The 19,549-nt window shown below is 31.0% G+C and overlaps 1 protein-coding gene and 1 long non-coding RNA gene across 3 annotated transcripts; one reads left to right on the forward strand and one right to left on the reverse strand.

Moving 5' to 3' along the window:
• Positions 1-284: 284 nt before the first annotated feature.
• On the reverse strand, positions 285-2,489 carry LOC128296422 (uncharacterized). Of its 2 annotated transcripts, XR_008287041.1 has the most exons (3): positions 2,412-2,489; positions 1,863-1,946; positions 285-665 (listed from the first exon to the last, which is right to left on the reverse strand). It is a non-coding gene; the product is annotated as an uncharacterized LOC128296422 (long non-coding RNA). The 2 variants fall into 2 exon arrangements; XR_008287040.1 differs by lacking the exon at positions 2,412-2,489 and having other exon boundaries at positions 1,863-2,280.
• Positions 2,490-15,185: 12,696 nt separating this feature from the next.
• Positions 15,186-18,109, forward strand: LOC108469527 (tubulin beta-7 chain-like). Its single transcript, XM_017770400.2, has 3 exons — positions 15,186-15,720; positions 15,795-16,064; positions 17,212-18,109. Exons 1-3 carry the CDS (start codon positions 15,327-15,329, stop codon positions 17,880-17,882), a joined length of 1,335 nt encoding a protein of 444 aa, XP_017625889.1. The 5' UTR covers positions 15,186-15,326; the 3' UTR covers positions 17,883-18,109.
• Positions 18,110-19,549: the final 1,440 nt, after the last annotated feature.

Genomic DNA, 19,549 nt, shown 5'->3' on the forward strand with positions numbered 1-19,549 from the left:
TAGCGGTTCGGGACCCAATCGAGAACTCATGAAAACTTAGAAAAATCTCTTGCTTTAAGGCTTCACACGCCCATGTGCTCAGTAGTGTGGCGAAATAGGCTAATTATCAAGCCTTTTGTCACTCTCACACCACATGCATAGATACATACTTATCCAATAACATACAACGTGGCATAAATGAGCTCTTAAACATCTACAAACATGTTATGCTCAAGTTATTTTCTTATGCAATAAATATTATAGAATTTGCCCATATCATTACCACATACTAGACATAACTATCATTACCTCACAAACCATTCATGAAGCATTATTAACTATTTACCAATCACTTAATCCTGCATTAGTTACTAGCTCATCAATGAATCTCAATTCAATCTCTAGGCATACATGTTGTAAGCCACATCACAAGAGATAATAACATACATGCATAAGAATAATCATATGGGCCCATAACGATATTAGCCGACATAGGCCAATTTACATGACTAATACTACCTTAATAACAAGCCACTGCCTTTGGCTAAATCATAATATTACATACTCACATTAAAACCCTATACATGCCATAGACTCGAATCACTTGAGTTTACTTACTCGATAACGTTAACTCGATAGGGTGATAATATCTCTGACGGCCTCCAACCCGAGCTAACCTGGAAACTCTAGAAAACATGGGAAAGAAGGGGTAAGCTTTAGCAGTAAGTTCATATGAAAACAATAAGCAACTCATTAACTTGTTTTGTCAATGTTTACAACATATTTTCAAGTTCACTACAAGCTGTCTTTCTGAGCAACGGTCACTAAATTATTTATATCTGGAGCTACGAAACTCCGAATTAAGTTCCGTTAATTTTCCTGAAACTAGACTTATTTTATTTTTTCCATAAAATTTCCAGAATTTTGGTTAAGCCAAATAGTACAGTTTATTAGTTAAAGTCTCCCTGTTTCAGGGTATGACCACTCTGACCCCTGTACACTACAAACCGAATTTCTCCTGTACAAAATTCCAACGACCATGCCGTTTATTCCCCATAAAAATAGACTCAATAAGGAATCCATTCATGTAAGGTATAACTCTTAGTAATTTTGTACAATTTTGGTGAATTTCTAAAGTTAGAACAGGGATCTCGAATTCATTCAGACCCTGTTTCACAAGAATTCAAATATCAAACAATATGGAATTCTTTTTCTTCCTCTGTTTCTTTCATGTGAAAATAGACTCATTAAGCTTTAATCCCATATTTTATTCTACCTCTAACTCATTTTCCACTATTTTTAGTGTATTTTCAAAGTTACACTACTGCAGTAACTCAAATCTGTCAAGGCTAAATTACTCATTCATGATCATTGTTCATAATATTAATACAACACCATTTTATCCATCATGGTAAGAATACATATTATGCATCATAGATCATCACATATCAAGGCATTCTCATAGGCTTAGTATACATACTTGCACAACTCGTAACATAACTCAAGTGCATACTCACCAATGACTTACCTCATTGGGACCATCATCAACTCTTTCCTTGGATTACCCGTTAAACACTTGGAATACTAATTGGATACTCGGAAAAGCCTTTGCACATAAGTGCCTCAATTGTAGCTAAAGCTACCTCATATCTCATGACATTTCAATGCTCACTCTCGAGCTAGTCATCTGGACTCATAATTCCTAGTGACATGTCACTCGTATCCTAATTTATTCCTAAGGTTCAAACGGGATTTTTCCTCGCCTATCAAGGCTTTGTCTTATCATAATTCTATTAATCACATACACTTAATATCTGTACTATTCATGTAATGATAACATTTAAATACATGTTTAGCATGGTATTGTTTACATACAAACTTACCTCGATACCACAAAGGTGAAAAGGACATACTCGTCCATAAATCGATTTCTTTCCGTTCTAGGTCCAAGTCTCAATTTTCATCATCTATAACATCACATTTAGCCTACCAATCAGTCACAATATTCATATGGGTCTAAAAATCATATTTTTACAAATTTTCATTTTGACCCCTAAACTTTTGCATATTTTCACTTTTGCCCCAATGCTCGTAAATTAATTTTTATTCAATTTCTATAAGGTTTAAGACATGCTGAACATTTTTCTCTTCTATGGCAACTCCAAATTTTCACTAATTCACACACTTATGACCAATTTATAACTTTTACAATTTAACCCCTTTTTGACATTTTTTCCGAAATTCATTGAATAAAACTCATATTTAACACATCAAACACTCATTATCCACTATAAATCATCAAAGCACAACCATATCATGAATGGGTAAATTTTTAAACTCTAATTTCTCTTCAATCAATTGGTAGAAATAGAAAATTTAAGCTTCGGGATCTCAAAAATACGAAAATCATTAAAAGCGGACAAAAACCATACCTATATAAGCCATAAAAGCTTGGCGAATGGAGCTCATCCATGGCTGCTATTTTCTGTTCTTTCCCACGGTTGAAGAAGAAAGAATGAAAAAAAATGATAGCTTTTATCATTTGTCTTATTAGGTTATTTTAATTAATATACAAAATTACCCTTTTTATTTAAACCAAATTTCAAAAATACCAAACAAATATCCATTCACTAACTTATTAAAGGAATAATTGTCACATAAGGACTTTCAATTTAAAACTCATAACAATTAGGCACCTCATATATAAAGAACTCAACTTTTGCACTTTTTACAATTTAGTCCTTTTGACTAAATTGAGTGCTCAAACGTCAAAATTTTCGAATAAAATTTTTACGAAATATTTTCATAAATTTATAGACTATAAAAATATAATAAAAATAATTTTTTTTTTTCGTCGGGTTTGTGGTCCCGAAACCACTGTTCCGACTAGACCCAAAATCGGGCTGTTACAGAAAATCTTACCAGTAAAGAGGTTTGGGTATTGTTTCCTCATTGCCTCTTCCGGTTCCCATGTTGCTTCCTCAATCCCGTGCTTTTGCCACAATACTTTCACCAAATTTATCTTCTTATTTCTAAGCTCTTTTGTCTCCCGTGCCAATATATTGACTGGTTCTTCATTGTAAGTCATATCCGGTTGAATCTCTACTTCTATCGGAGAAATGACATGTGAAGGATCTGATCGATATCGTCGTAACATAGATACATGAAAAACATTATGGATTCTATCAAGTTCGGTGGTAATTCCAATCGATAAGCGAATCGGTCCAATTCTTTCTATGATTTCATAGGGCTGATAAATCTTGGACTCAATTTACCCTTTCGATCGAATCGAAGAACTTTCTTCCAAGGAGACACTTTCGAAATACCTTGTCACCGACTTGAAATTTAATCTCTTTTCGCTTAAGGTCGGCATATGATTTTTGACGATCGGAAGCTGCTTTTAGACTATCTCGAATATCCTTTACTTTTTCTTCTGTTTCCCGAATCAAATCAACCCCATGTATCTTCCTTTCATCGAGCTCATCCAATATAACGGTGTTCTACATTTTCTACCATACAAAGCTTCATACGGAGCCATTTTAATACTAGATCGATAATCATTATTGTAAGCAAATTCAAACTCTAGTATACAACATCGAGCATATCTTCCAATACTTGAATTACACGCCAGATTGACCATCCGTGCGAGGATGAAATGCAAGGTCTTTGAAATACAACCGAGTACCCAAGGCTTCTTGCAATTTGTCCTAGAAACGAGACGTAAATCGGGATCTCTATCGATATAATGGAGACAGCACTCCATGTAACTTGACAATCTCGGATATGTACAGTTCAAATAGTTTATCTAAAGAATAATCCATACGCATTCGGAATAAAGTGAGTGACTTTGTTAATCGATCAACAATCACCCAAATAGCATCTTTTTCCTCGAGACAAAGGTAGCCCGATACAAAATCCATAGTGATTCTTTCCCATTTTCATTCCTAGATAGTAATTGGTCAAGTAACCCGAAGGTACCGATGTTCACTTTAACTTGTTGACATATTAAACACCTTAATACAAACTCGGAGATATCACGTTTCATTCCCGACCACCAAGACATCTTTTTCAGATCATTATACATTTTATTACTCCCGGATGTACGGACATAGTACTACTGTGAGCCTCGCGTAGAATCTTCAGATGAGCTCAATTCGAGGTACACATACCCTACCTCGAATAATAAACAATCATCGAACCAATCAAATTCGAATCATTACCTAACTCACACTGTGCCTGCTTAACTCAGTAACTTCTCATCATTCTTCCGAGTTTCACATATTTGTCAGTAAAATGTCGGTTTAGCTCTCAATTCAGCTAGGATTGAACCATCATCATCAATGATAACCGGTATTCATAGCTCGTAAAGCAAATAGAGATTTCGGCTCAAAGCATCACCTACAACATTAGCCTTACCGATGGTAATCAATAATCAAATCATAGTCCTTTATCAGTTCAAGCCACCTGCACTGTCTCAAATTCAAATCTTTCTGTGTCATCAAATATTTCAAGCTTTTATGATCAGTATAAATATGACATTTCTCACCGTACAAGTAAAGCCGCTATATCTTCAGCACAAATACAATAGCAGCTAATTTAAGATCATGTACTGGGTAATTTCTTTCATGTGGTTTAAGTTGTCTTGAAGCATAGGCTATTACTTTACCTTCTTGCATCAAAACACAACCTAAACCATTTAATGAGGCATCACTGTAAATAACAAATTCCTTACCCGGTTCAGGCTGCACTAATACAGATGCTTTCGTTAATAGGTCTTTCAATCAGTTGAAACTTTGTTGACATTCATCACCCACTCGAACTTTACATCTTTCTCGCAATAATCGAGTCATTGGAGAAGCTATCATAGAGAATCCTGCACAAATCTCCGATAATAACCAACTAAACCCAAGAAACTTCTAACTTCAGATACATTCTTCGGTGGACTCCAATTGACAATAGCTGAGATTTTACTTGGATCTACCCTGATGCCTTCGGCAGATACAATGTGTCCAAGAAAACTCACTTCTCGAAGCCAAAATTCACATTTACTGAATTTAGCATACAACTGCTTCTCTCGTAGAATTTGCAACACAATTCTCAAATGTTCTGCATGTTCTTCTTCATCCCGAGAATAAACCAAAATATCATCAATGAATACTACTACAAATCTGTCTAAGTACGGTCTAAATATCCGGTTCATCAAATCCATGAATATCGCAGTGCATTAGTTAGCCTAAACAAAGATAACTAGAAACTCATAATGCCCGCACGGTTCTAAAGGTCGTTTTTGGAAAATCGACTCCTTTACCCGTGAATCGATAATAACCTGATCAAAGATCAATCTTTGAAAACATAGTAGCACCTTTCAACTGATCAAATAAATCATCAATCCGGTAACGGGTACTTATTCTTTATGGTTACTTTATTAAGTCGCCGTAGTCGATACACAATCTCAAAGACCCATCTTTCTTTTTCACGAATAGAACCGAGTACCCCAAGGTGAATGACTCGGTCGAACAAAACCCCGTCAACAAGCTCTTGCAATTGTGTCTTTAACTCTTTAATTCTATAGAGCCATCCGAGACGAGCCATGGAGATTGGAGTAGTTCCTAATCAAATCTATAGAAAATTCCACTTCTCTTCTCGGTGGCAATCCTGGTAATTCTTCCGAAACACATCGGAAAATTCACATACCACTGAATCGCTCAGTATCTTTGACTCGAGATACCTTGGTGTCGAGTACATAAGCCAAGTAAGCATCATACCCTTTTTGAGATACCTCTGTCGCCATTATCAAATCATATCGATAACCCTCTCAGATGATCAGATTTAACTTCGAGCAACTCACCATTCGACATTTTAACACAATATATTTTTGTTTACAATTTACTACCGCATCATGTTTGGGTTAACCAATCCATACCCAATATCACGTCAAATTCATCAAATGGCAAGAACATCAAATCACCGGAAACAATAACCTCTTACCATCGGTGGACAATTTTACAAATTTTATCCACTAACACAGACCGCCTGGGGTTCGAGACTTTAACCACAAATTCAGTAGGTTCAACAGATAAATTTTTAACAATTGCAAGTTTAACACATATATATGAATGCGTAGAACCAGGATCAATCAATGCAGTAATATCAGTATCAAGTAAAGAAAATGTACCAGTAATAATATCGGGTGCTGAAGCATCTTCTCTGGCACGAATGGCATATGTCCTAGCAGGTGCTCGTACCTCAGGCCTACCTATAGTATCTTTTGTAGCTCCTCGACTACCACTGACATTACCGGATGATTGAGGTGGTCTGCTCCTCGAAACTAGATTACTCGGCTTCGATATATGTTCAACTTCTTTTTCAACCCTTTCTGGACAATCTCTGAGGAAATGGTCAAAAGAACCACATCGGTAACAAGCCCCACTCTTAAATCGGTATTCACTAAAATGAGCTTTATTACAGTACTGGCATCTCGGTTTAGGAGTGCCAACACTGCCAACACTGGTCACTGATGGAGTAGAAGGCCTTGGATTAGTGCGTTGAGAACCTCGTTCTTTGCCCGAATACCCAATGGCTGAAGTAGAACGATTCTGATATTTCTTCAATTTCTTTGAAGCAGAAAACTGGGATTTTCCCATCGGTCTTTTACTAAAAATTCAAGCTTCCCTCTCAGCCTGTTTCTTTTCTTTGCTCAATTTTTCTACTTTATAAGCTCTCTCTGCCAATGTAGCAAACTCTCGAATTTCAAGAATTCCGATCAGTAACTTAATATCTTCATTCAACCCTTCTTCGAATCGTTTGCACATTTCAACTTCTGACTGTACCCATTCTCGAGCATATTTACTCAATCGAACAAATTCTCTTTCATATTCAGATACTGATCTATTGCCTGTTTTAGCTCAAGAAATTCTTTTCTTTTCGGTCAAGGAACCTCTGGTCGATATATTTTTTCTAAACTCACCGAAAGAATTCCATGTAATTTCTTCTTTGAACAACTGCTTTAGTATTCCACCAATGGTAAGTCAGTATCTTTTAGCGGTGAGACGGCACATTTCGACATTCTTCGGTGTACAAGATAATTCTTCCGAACCCGAGTAGTATTTTCTAACCGAATTCAGCCCGCTCGAATCATCGTCAATCTTTGCTCAAATTCTTCTACCCCATATTTCAATTTTATCTATTGGAGCTTTCCTTTTCCGACAGATTCAAGACTGCACCTTGTGGGATCTCGGAACCGTGAAGGAGCAGGAGGGGAGCTTGAACTTGTCAGCACTACTGTGGTTAGTTCTTAAGTATTGATTAAACCATTCATTCATCATTTGAAAGAAGGCTGTTTTTGCCTCCTCCCCTCGACCCTCTGTCTCGGGCCTTCTACTGCTAGTTTCTTCTCTTTGTAATCGCCGGAGCATGACTCCCACTTCCTCAGATTGAGCTCGGTTGATGACATTACTATAAGAAAAACACATTTTAAATGGTCAGGAGATATCACACTATCAATAATAATTTAAATGGCATGTATAGCTAATCCCGTATTTGCTACATCGGTCTTACAACTGGCTAAACCGTAGCTCTGATACCAATAAATGTAATACCCCTACCAGTATTCATTGCAGGAATAGGGTACGAGGCATTACCGGAGTTTACTAATTAATTTTTTTTTTCAATTCAACATATTTTCATGATAAATTCATGCATTTATATAATATAACGTCATCACATATCTATAACTAGGTTTGTTAACCATACTAATGGCTAACTTTACATTCATTTCACGTTAACATTTACTTTGTTAGCTTATACATGCCATTGATTTCCAAAATAAAGTTTCTTTATATACCGAAATCTCGAGGTTGACAAAGGTGATGTGTCTCCACCAAATCCGACCTCCGAGCTCTTAACACTACAAAACAGGAAAAAGGAAGCGGGTAAGCACTTTGTGCTTAGTAAGCTCATGTAACAAGAATTATACTTACCTAATATTTTCAATACAATATAATAAACATTCATATATCCATTCAATGCATTATTACCCTAACATGCACAAACTCAACATTCAAGTTAGCACAATAATTTCCATGTATCAATAATATATATATATATATATACCATGATTGATGTACTCATCAATACCATGATTTTCATTCCTTATTATTTTTCATATTTATCCCGTTGAATTTATCGAATTTCGATGGATTTTCAGAGGTACACTTTTAGTGTACAATTCCGGTCCGTCAATTCATATTCATGTGCGACATTTCCATTTCAGAGAGCACACTCATGAACCTCAACCTTGCAATGGGATTACCACCAGCTAAATCCTCAATATAAACTCATAGAGTATTGTCTGGATTACCATTCAAAGCTAAATCCTCGCTACAATTACTCTAATGAGCTTGGATCCAATTACCAGTCAAAGCTAAATTCAGACCCTAATTGGATTACCCGTCCGGCTAAATCCATTTACACATATTCTTCTAGGGCTATATCAGATAGGATCACCCGTCTGGCTAGATCCTTTTACCGTTAATTCCTTTTCGAGATCCATCGAATTTTCCTTTCATTCAAACGGATTTCTTCCCATTTTATCAAATATATCAATGTTTCATTAATTTTCATACAATGAACACTCAAATCATATTCACATCAAAAACATACAATCTCAAGCATTTCGAATATAATTCAAGTTACGAACTTACCTTGATACTTGTTTGTAAACAAGAAAAATCTATTAATCCCGAACTTTTCCTTTCCTCGATCTAGCTTCAGATTTGAATCTTCTGGATCTAAATAAATAAATTTAATTATCAATTTAATACATTTCATGTTCATATGCAACATTCTCTATAATTCAACTATTATTTATAGTTCATTCAAAGCTGTCTACTTGAGTCATAGTCACTAAATTATTTATAACTTGAGCTACGGAACTCCAAATTAAGATCCGTTAATTTTCTCTGAAACTAGACTAATATATATTTTTACCATAAAATTTTCAGAATTTTTGGTTCATCCAATCAGTACATTTTATTCTTCAAAGTCACCCCTGTTCTGTTGTCTAACAGTTCTGACCCTTCTTCACTAAAAATAAATTATCTCTTTATACAGAATTCAAATGATGTTCTTGTTTGCTTTTATTAAAAATAGACTCATTCAGAATTCTATACATATAAATTTAAGTCCCTAATTATATTTATCCAATTTTTTATAATTTTTCAAAATCAGAACAGGGGAACCCGAATTCATTATGACCTTGTCTCACAAAATTCATTATATCTCAAAATTTACAAATCCATTGCTTACAATATTTCTTCTATGAGAAACTAGACTCAATAAGCTTTAATTCCATATTTTTTTCATCTTCTAATTCGATTCTTACAGTTTTTGGTGATTTTTCAAAGTTAGTCTACTGCTACTGTCCAAACTGTTTTAGTGCAAGCTGTTTATTACCATTTTTCCCCTAAGCTTTTAATAAATGATAATTTCGTCCCTACTCAATTAGCCTCTCAATTGAGCTGATTTTTCTTAAGTAACATTTTATTCTATCACCTTAAACTAGTTTACAACCTTTAGGAATCATAATTTCAGCAATAGACTTTAATTCCAAACATTTTCACAATTAGGTCCCAAAAATCAACTTCCATTGAAATTGCCTAATAAAATCATCTCATAAACAAATTAAAACTTTAATTTCATTCTATTTCATCATAAACTTACATCACTCAACCATGGTGACTTTCAATTTCATCCATGAAATCAAAAACTAATGAATTTAATAGTAGGATCTAGTTGTAAAAGTCTTAGAAACACAAAAATTACAAGAAAAAGGCAATGATTAACTCAATTGGTGCAAAAATTATGAAATACCAGCTTAGAGAACCCTCCTATGGCGTTTTTAGCTGCTGGAATTGAAGAGAAATGAAGAGAAATCTAGATATTTCCTATTTAGTCCTAGTTTTATTTAGTTAATTTTGCAATATTCCAATTTTACTCTTAATTTATCAATTTTTCTGCTGATTTCATACCCTTGCCGTCCAGCCCAAATAACTTTTGGGTCTAATTTCCTTTTATATCCTTTCTCATTAGACTAATAAGCTATTTAATCACTCTAGCAACTTTTACACCTATTACAATTCAGTCCTTTTCATTTAATTGATTACCCAAACATTAAAATTTCCTAACGAAATTTTAATACCACATTAATAACATTTCATAAATATTTATAAAATTATTTTTGACTCGGTTTTACGAGATAGAGGTCCCGATACCTTATTTTACCCAATTTCTTCAATAATTTCTTTTTCTAACTAATCACTAAATTGATAAAATTTTCCTATCAATATTTTCATACAATTTTCCTATCATATAAATTTTCAAGCAAAAATATTGAAATAAATTTCACTTTAAATCGGATTTGTGGTTACTGAAACCATTGTTCCGATAACATTGAATTTACGCCATTACATTTTTAATATTATTTGAATATTGTAGAACCTATGTTTTGTTGTTAATTTTGCTACTATTTTAGTTGCAACTATTTTGCTAGGAATAACTTTTAAGTATATTCAATTTGTTTGTTGTTTTAATGTTTTTAAATCTATTTGATATATTATATTTTTTTAAATTTGTTACATATAATAAAATAATCTAAAAATAATAATATGAGCCGTGTCAAAGTGAACTCGAATTTACTACTATAATTCAAATTGAATTTAAACAAAATATTAAACCCATTTTTAGGCCAAATCAAATTTAAATTTAAAAAATAAATTTAAAATTTTGTTCCGGCCACCATATCTCTAATCATTTACTATACTGTCGCAAACTGTGAGCTAGTTTGGAGGGAATGTAGTAGCCGTGTTGGCTCATGAATGTTGTCGCATTCATTGTGTTTGGTACATAAGTGTTCATAAATCTAATATATAACATCGTCTAAAAATTTGAATATACCACATTTATTTATATCATGTGTTCTTTGAAACTTATCATATATTTTAAACTTATCATCGTCTAAACTTATCGTAATATTACATGTTATCTTTGCTCTACTTTAATCAATGAACATAATTAACTCTTATTATATTTGGAAAATATAAATTTGATTTGATAAATGTTACTAATATGAGTCTTTTTAACTATATTTTAAACGTAACAATTTAATATTATAAAATTAAAATTAATTCATTTAAGTAAAATCTTAAAATAAAGAGATAATTTTATTTAAAATTAATTTTATAATTGACATATAAAAATTTAAACAAAAGGCATTAAATAACTTAAATAAATAACAAAAAGTAAAGAGTAATTTACTCAAATCTTAAATAAATACTTTAAATAGAAAATGTCGTGTTAAAAAGAATTAAAATAAACATGAATATTGTATTGCTATCATGATATTGATTATTTTTCAATGAAGAGAAGAAATAAAAAGTCGATATATTTAGGTAAATTTAATAATATAGGGTAATAATCAAATGGTTGAGATTTGTGACACAATAATTGAATTATAAAATCACCATAGGTTCAAATGTTTTCACATTCCATTATTTAATCAACCCATTTAAATATGCTTTAATTTGCTTTAAATTCAGAATATTGAAGTTCATACATTTGGGAAAATCTACTTTTATCTCTTTGACTTTTCCAAATTTTTATTTCCAAAACTCAAACCTAGCATTGGACATTAATATAATTTAAAATAACATTAATATTAAAATCAGTATAATTTAAATGCTTAAGCGTAAAAAAATTTACGTACTTTAATTTTTAAAATACATAAAAAGGTTTTTAACTGTTTTCAAAAAAAGCAATTAAGCTTCTACTTTATTTTTTTTACACTCAGTTGGATGCTTGAACTGTTAAAATCATCAAAAGTCCATTTAACTGTTAACTTTAACGTTGACCGTTAAAGTTAACCGTCCCTAATTCTTTTATGTTAAATCCACCACATGTCACAACTTAAAATTATTACATTTTAATAAAAATATTAAAATTAGAAAAAGAAAATATAGAATATATAGAAATATAAAAATTATAAAATTTTATAAAGTCGTAAGAAAATTCATAAAAAATTTATAAAATTATCGTATCAAAATAAACAGTTTATAAATTTTCTATAACTTTTATTGATTTTTATTTTTTATCATTTTTCACCACATGTCACGTTGTGTTGTGACACGTGATGGCTTTAACTGAAAAAAACTGAGGTTGTTAACTTTAATAGTCAACAGTTAAAGTTAATGGTTAAATGGTCTTTTTGATACAATTTATAATTTTTTATGATTTTTATAATTTTTACAATTTTTTTATTTTTTGTTAAAATTTAAAATTTAAAATTTAAAATTTTTTATACTTTTTTGCTGCATGTCACACCATGGTTGTGACACGAGATGATTTTAACTAAAAAAAATTAGGACTGTTAACTTTAATGGTTAACTGTTAAAGTTAACAGTTAAATGATATTTTTGATACATTTTGATAATTCAAGTACCCAATTGAGTGTAAAAAAAAGTAGGGGCTTAATTGCTTTTTTTTTAAAAAAATTGAAGGCTTTTTTGATGCATTTTTGAAAGGCTAAATACCCAATTATGTGCAAAAAAAAAAAGAAAGAATGAACTTAATTGTTTTTTTAATTTAAAGACTTTTACACCCTTAAACCTAATTTAAAATGTAATAAAACAACATTAATATTAAAATAACATTTTTTTCACACCATACATATGATATTCATAAAGTTAAATATGTTATATTAAAAATTGGCTTTTAAGGGCAGGCATTATTAAATCTAAATCATTTTACTAATAAAGTGTTAAATGCATTATCAAATGAGTGTTTGACAAAATAAAATTTCATCTTAACTTAGATGAAACGGTGATTAAAATTTTGTCAAATATCCATTTAATATTAGTTCAAATTTTATCACCTCATCTCTCACCTTAATATTGTACCCTCAAAATTATAATATAATTTTTTTATTCCAACTATTAGATAAATTTTCTTTTAAGGTATGTGGTTTGGAGAAGAAATTTTATTTTTATGAAGATTTTAAAATTTTGAAAATAAATTTACTTGTTTAGCTAAAATAATATAGAAATTGAAATTTTAAGAAGAATTTTAAGAGTGGATTGAATTTCCACTATCAAATTTCATCTAAAGAGTGACTTTTCAATATCCTCATTATTTTGTTTTTAATACATACAGTTTCACCGTAAAATAAAATAAAAACATTTTTAATTAATTTTAATATATATTTTAAAACTTTATTTTATTAAAATATTTATATTATTTTACAAATCTAGCGATATATGTATTTAATATTTTCTATAATATCTATTTTTAATATCATTATTTTTCTTTTATAAATATTTTCAATTACCCAAATTTTCTTATGAATAAATTAATATTTAATTTCAGATCAGATCAGAATGATGGGTGGGGTCGAACAAGTAAAAAGCCGTCCCGGCCCGCCGGACCCTGTGCCGTTGCTATCTCTAGAATGGTGGGGATTGAGCATTGGATTCCAGGCAGTGGGCAACTATTTGGAAGTTGTGTGCGGGGATGGAAAGAGGGACCAGAGACAGATAGATTAGTTTTTGTTTGAGATAAAAACTCTCTTCCAATAATTGAAGCCTTCCCATTTGCGGCCTTATTCAATTTTTTCATCTTCTTAGGTTAATTTTTGCTATTAGTCCTTATGCTTTATGAAAATTATAGATTTAGTATTTATATTTTAATTCGATTAAATTTAGTTGTTTTATGTTTCAAACTAGTCAATATTAGTTTTTATGCATTTCAAAATTTAGTCTTGACCCAAACAATAGCAGTTAAGTTTGTTTGGTTAAATTCAATTATTAGTCTTGTACTACGTGTGCAGCTGTAAATTTAATCAATATCCTCAAATTAGATCATTCTAAATTCCTATACTTTTCGAATTTTAAAATTTCAGTATTGACACAAATAAAAGTTGTTAACCTATTAATTGGTTTTATAGTGACTAATACGTGGAAATAACAAGCTATAATATGTTTGACACATCGGATTTTGAAAATAATAGAACTTAACTAATGATTTTGACAATTATCGTTTGGTGAATATTGAATTTTTAAATTTTAAAAAGTACAAAAATTAAAAATGACCGAATGAAAGTATAAAGATTAAATCCACAATTTTTCCAAAATATAGAGACTAATAACAGAATTTAACATTATTCTTAACACCTAATCTGATACTCAAATCAGACATGCAATCTTTTGAAATGTTAAATTAAGGTATTTTCCTTTTTTCCCTATTTCTTCATGCATCATCTCAACTACATTAATTAATGATCTAACAACATCACCTTTTCAAAACAAACAAAACAATAATTGAGATTAAGGGCAAAACAATCAAGTTAAAGAAAAAGGGTTTTTATTTTTTTATAGAAAAAAATGCTAATGGCAGATGGGGAATCAAATTGGAGGATGGGTTGGTCAGATATTTTATTTATTGAATAGAGCCATAGCAACCAACATGCATCTCACTGTCTCCTTCAATATCCAGCTCACAATACTCCCATTGATATTTGACAAGACTTCTTCCAAACAATGACACTTTGACACAATTTTTCATTGGGTAAATTATACCCAATGGCACTGAATTATTGATCACTCAATTTTAAAAAGTTACAAAATGGTTATTAAATTATTTGAAGGTTTTCACTTAAGTCACTTAGCTGTTAAGTTTTTTTATTTTAAAAGTCTGTTAGAGAGTTTTAAGCGACAATTTGACGATCAATATGGTGAATCGATACCTATTGATGAATTGAAGAACATACCTTAAATCTAAGTTGATCTGATGCTCAATGTTGAAGATCGGAGATGAAAGTTGTTTAGATTTTGATTTATAGATTTGTTAATGAAAAAAGTTGAATTGTAGAAAAAGAGGTGAACAAGAGCTTTTGATTGGTGTAGGCAACGCAAAATAGAAAAAGGTCATTAGGTAACAATTTTAACATCCCGATGACTTAGATAAAAACTTTTGAATAGTTCAATGATCATTTTATAACTTTTTAAAGTTGAGTAACTAAATCATAAATTTACTAATAATTGAATAACATTGGGGTGTAGTTTACCCTTTTATTTATTTGAGTAATAATTGTATTTTTCCATATATTAAACATTTAAGTAAAAGAAATAATATCAGTGTCACCATCTTCCACATATCTTTCTATATCTGCTCCATTTGCCTACATAAGCCCACACCCCCTCCATGTTCATTGCTCACACTGCTCTCTCTCTCTTATTATCTTTTTCTTTCTTTGTTTTATAAAAGAAAAAAAAGAAAAAGAAAATCCCAATACCATAAAAATGAGAGAAATCCTCCATGTTCAAGCCGGTCAGTGTGGTAATCAAATTGGTGGCAAGTTTTGGGAGGTAGTATGTGATGAACATGGCATTGATGCCACTGGTAACTATGTCGGCACTTCGCCTGTTCAGCTTGAAAGGCTTAATGTTTACTATAATGAAGCCAGTGGTGGCAGATATGTGCCTAGAGCTGTGTTAATGGATCTTGAGCCAGGAACTATGGACAGTTTACGAACAGGTCCTTATGGAAAATTGTTTAGACCAGATAACTTTGTGTTCGGCCAAAATGGAGCTGGCAATAACTGGGCTAAGGGACATTATACTGAAGGAGCTGAATTGATTGATTCAGTTCTTGATGTTGTTCGTAAAGAGGCTGAGAATTGTGATTGTTTACAAGGTAAATTACACGTTTGAATGCTTTCTTGTTTTTGGTTTTGGGTGTGTTGGCTAATGGAACTTTATAATGAGCAGGTTTTCAGGTTTGCCATTCACTGGGAGGTGGAACAGGGTCAGGGATGGGGACATTGTTGATATCAAAGATCAGGGAAGAATACCCTGACCGGATGATGCTAACGTTCTCGGTGTTTCCATCACCTAAAGTATCGGATACTGTGGTTGAACCTTATAATGCGACCCTGTCAGTGCACCAGCTTGTGGAAAATGCTGATGAATGCATGGTCCTTGACAATGAAGCTCTTTATGATATCTGCTTCAGAACTCTTAAGCTCACAAATCCCAGCTGTAAGTCCAAAATGTTCTATAACTTGTCTTAGTTTTAATCCGCATCTTCATTTTCATACAAGATATAATATGCTAGCAAACAAACGAGAAAAAGGACAATCCTTAGTTATCATAAAATTATGGATTAATACCTCTTTTGGCTTTTGTACTATAGTTAAATTATTACTCTGATATTTATATTTTTTTATCAGTTTGGTCCCCATCTATATTTTTGGTTAAAAATCTCCCCATCCAGTCAAATACTATCACATGTAAAAAACTCAGAATTCCTTAAAATATCAAAAATTCATAAAAATCCTTAAATTTTCAATATATATATATATATATATATAACCAAAAATTCTAACCAAACAAAATTTTCAAATTTATTTATTTATTGAATTTTTTCATACTTATAAATTTTAAAAATATTTTTATAATTTTCTAAAATAAATTATGATTTATTTTATTTTTATAATTTTCTAAGTCTTAAGATTTTTGGGCTTTTTAGATTTTGAAATTTTTCTGACGTTTTCTAAAATTTTTAAGTATTTCTTTTAACTTTTTTTTCTTTATCACATGACATTATTTCATGGGTTGACTTAATATTTTTTTTAACAGAAAAAAGTACCAAAATGGTAATACAGGGGTCAAAGGAGGTATTAAACTTTTTTCTTTCTTCTTATAATCGAGAAAGAAAAATGAAATTACTTAGACATCAAATCTAAACTCCCCTATCTATAATATAATGTTCTTGTCAATGAGTTAAGATATTGTTGACAAAGAGAGGTAGTATTAATTCTAAAATGTTACTCCTTTGGGTTTAAGATTTGGGTTAGTGTATTATTGGAATTACTTTTTATCTTGTGTACATGCAATCACTTCAATCATGAAATTGCAAAATTAATTATTAATGCTTTTAAAATTAGATCTGCAATCGAATCGGTTAATTTATCAATTTATCTGTTTAATCGGTTTAATTTAAATTTTATATAAATTCAAATAAATTTAAAAATTGATTTAACTAGTTCAATCGCTAATTCAACCAATCCAATACCATTCTTTAAACTGAAATCTCAATTGATTTCCGATCCGAGTCAAACATAATTGCTACCAATCATATCTATATATGACTTATTTTCGTGCGTTTATGTATATATATGAACAGTTGGTGACTTGAACCATTTGATTTCAACAACCATGAGTGGAGTCACATGCTGCCTTCGCTTCCCTGGCCAACTCAATTCCGATCTTCGAAAACTAGCAGTAAACTTGATCCCATTCCCACGCCTCCATTTTTTCATGGTTGGTTTTGCACCTTTAACATCCCGGGGTTCACAACAATACCGAGCTTTAACGATCCCCGAGCTAACTCAACAAATGTGGGATTCCAAAAACATGATGTGCGCGGCTGATCCTCGTCATGGAAGGTACTTAACAGCCTCGGCAATGTTTCGAGGCAAAATGAGCACCAAGGAAGTTGATGAACAAATGATCAATGTCCAAAACAAGAACTCTTCGTACTTTGTGGAGTGGATTCCGAACAATGTTAAATCAAGTGTTTGCGACATCCCACCAACTGGGTTGACGATGTCATCGACGTTTATGGGGAACTCGACATCGATACAAGAGATGTTTCGACGTGTTTCGGAACAGTTCACAGTGATGTTTAGGAGGAAAGCATTTTTGCATTGGTATACAGGGGAAGGGATGGATGAAATGGAGTTTACTGAGGCTGAAAGTAATATGAATGATTTGGTTTCTGAATATCAACAATATCAAGATGCTGTGGTTGATGAAGATGGTGAAGGGTATGAAGATGAAGCTGAGGAAAATTGACGGAATTCTTTTCAACTTTCTATAGTAATGGCCTAGGAAAAAAAAATCAATATGGTGTTCATTTTGATGGTTCTAAATAAGGAGGCCATGTTTTTTCATTTGTGTTGGGATTTTTAGTAATGTGAATTGTGAATTTGTATATTTATATCAAATGTGAATTGTGATTTAATGAATTTGGAGTGTAAATTTATGTAATGAATTTGGAATCACAAGCTTCAAATTTTCAAGATTATTCCTTTTAGAATTTGATATTTAATTTTATGTATTTTTAAATTTAAAATTATAATCCAATCATTATTATTGTTGATAATTTTTATAAAATATTATTAATTTAACACGTAAATTCATTTTTATAACTGCTTCGTTTGAGCTGGTTTAAACTCACTTGGGACTATTAAAAGTAATGTTAAATATGCCCTTATTGGAAATTTTTGGGGAAAAGAAAAGCAAATTTGTGGGCTTTTTTTTTTAATTTAGGAAATATGCAAATTTTATGTTGGTTAAGAGAATTGGGTTCGACAATGAACAAAATAATGAATATGGTCTAAGCCCAAACCCAAAGGAAAAGAAAAAAAGAAAAGACAAGAATAATGTGTGATACGGATTGAACACTATCACTTGGGTTTAACTCGTTTTTTTTTTTTTCTTTTTAAGTAAATTTATAAGCATATTGTATAAAATGTATTACATTATAAATGTTATATAATTGTATTTGCATGTAATATTTTAATGTTAGATTCACATATATGAAATAGTAATTATTTAGTTATTTTAATTAATATAATTATTATAAATGAGTTTAAATGTAATTCAATAATGCGATTATTGATATATCATTAGTAGACATTTATATATATATATATATATATATATATATACAGTTATGTTTCTAATATGGCATATTGTTTAATGGTTCTTCATTGTCAAGTGACATTAATGCAATCAAAATTTTTTCAGTGGTTTAAGAAATTTCACTAGATCTAATTTAATGAGTTTCGTAATTCTAATTTGTATTATGAGATTAGATGCAATTGGGCGATTGTTCATAGATAGGGTATTGTGCATTGCTCATTTTTAGCATATAATTAATGGTGCATTGATTGCTGATGGCAAAATCTCATTATTTGTATCATTACAATTGGTTTAAAATTCTTAGTCAACCATATTGATATCAACCAACAAAGTAAAAACTCAATTAATAAAATAAAATTCTCAAAAATATTAAATTAATAACACTGGTAACATAAAAAATGACTGATATCAATCATCTTATTTTATCCATTATACCGAAGCTATAAAATGTTAAATTAGGAACAATACTAACAAATCCGATAATACTACAAGGGTAGTAAAAGAAAGCATAACAATGACATAAAAAAACATATACATTATAGATAAAGCAAAAATCACAAATTTAAGAGGTTTTATAAAATTTTAAAGGATAAGGAAGTCTAATCTTAACACTTATAACATTAAAATTAGGCTATTATAAATTAAATTCAGTATAAGTACAAATATTAAAAAGATAAATTTTAACACTTATCAATGTCGAGATCATATCATAAATCAAATTCATAACAATGCAATTACAAAGTTTCTAAAGGAGTTTTTAAAAATAACTAACCTCTACACTTGTTAGTGTTGAGTTTATTGTGGTGTCATCTCAT

The sequence above is a fragment of the Gossypium arboreum genome, chromosome 8 (genome assembly GCF_025698485.1).
Source record: "Gossypium arboreum isolate Shixiya-1 chromosome 8, ASM2569848v2, whole genome shotgun sequence".
NCBI lineage: Eukaryota > Viridiplantae > Streptophyta > Magnoliopsida > Malvales > Malvaceae > Gossypium > Gossypium arboreum.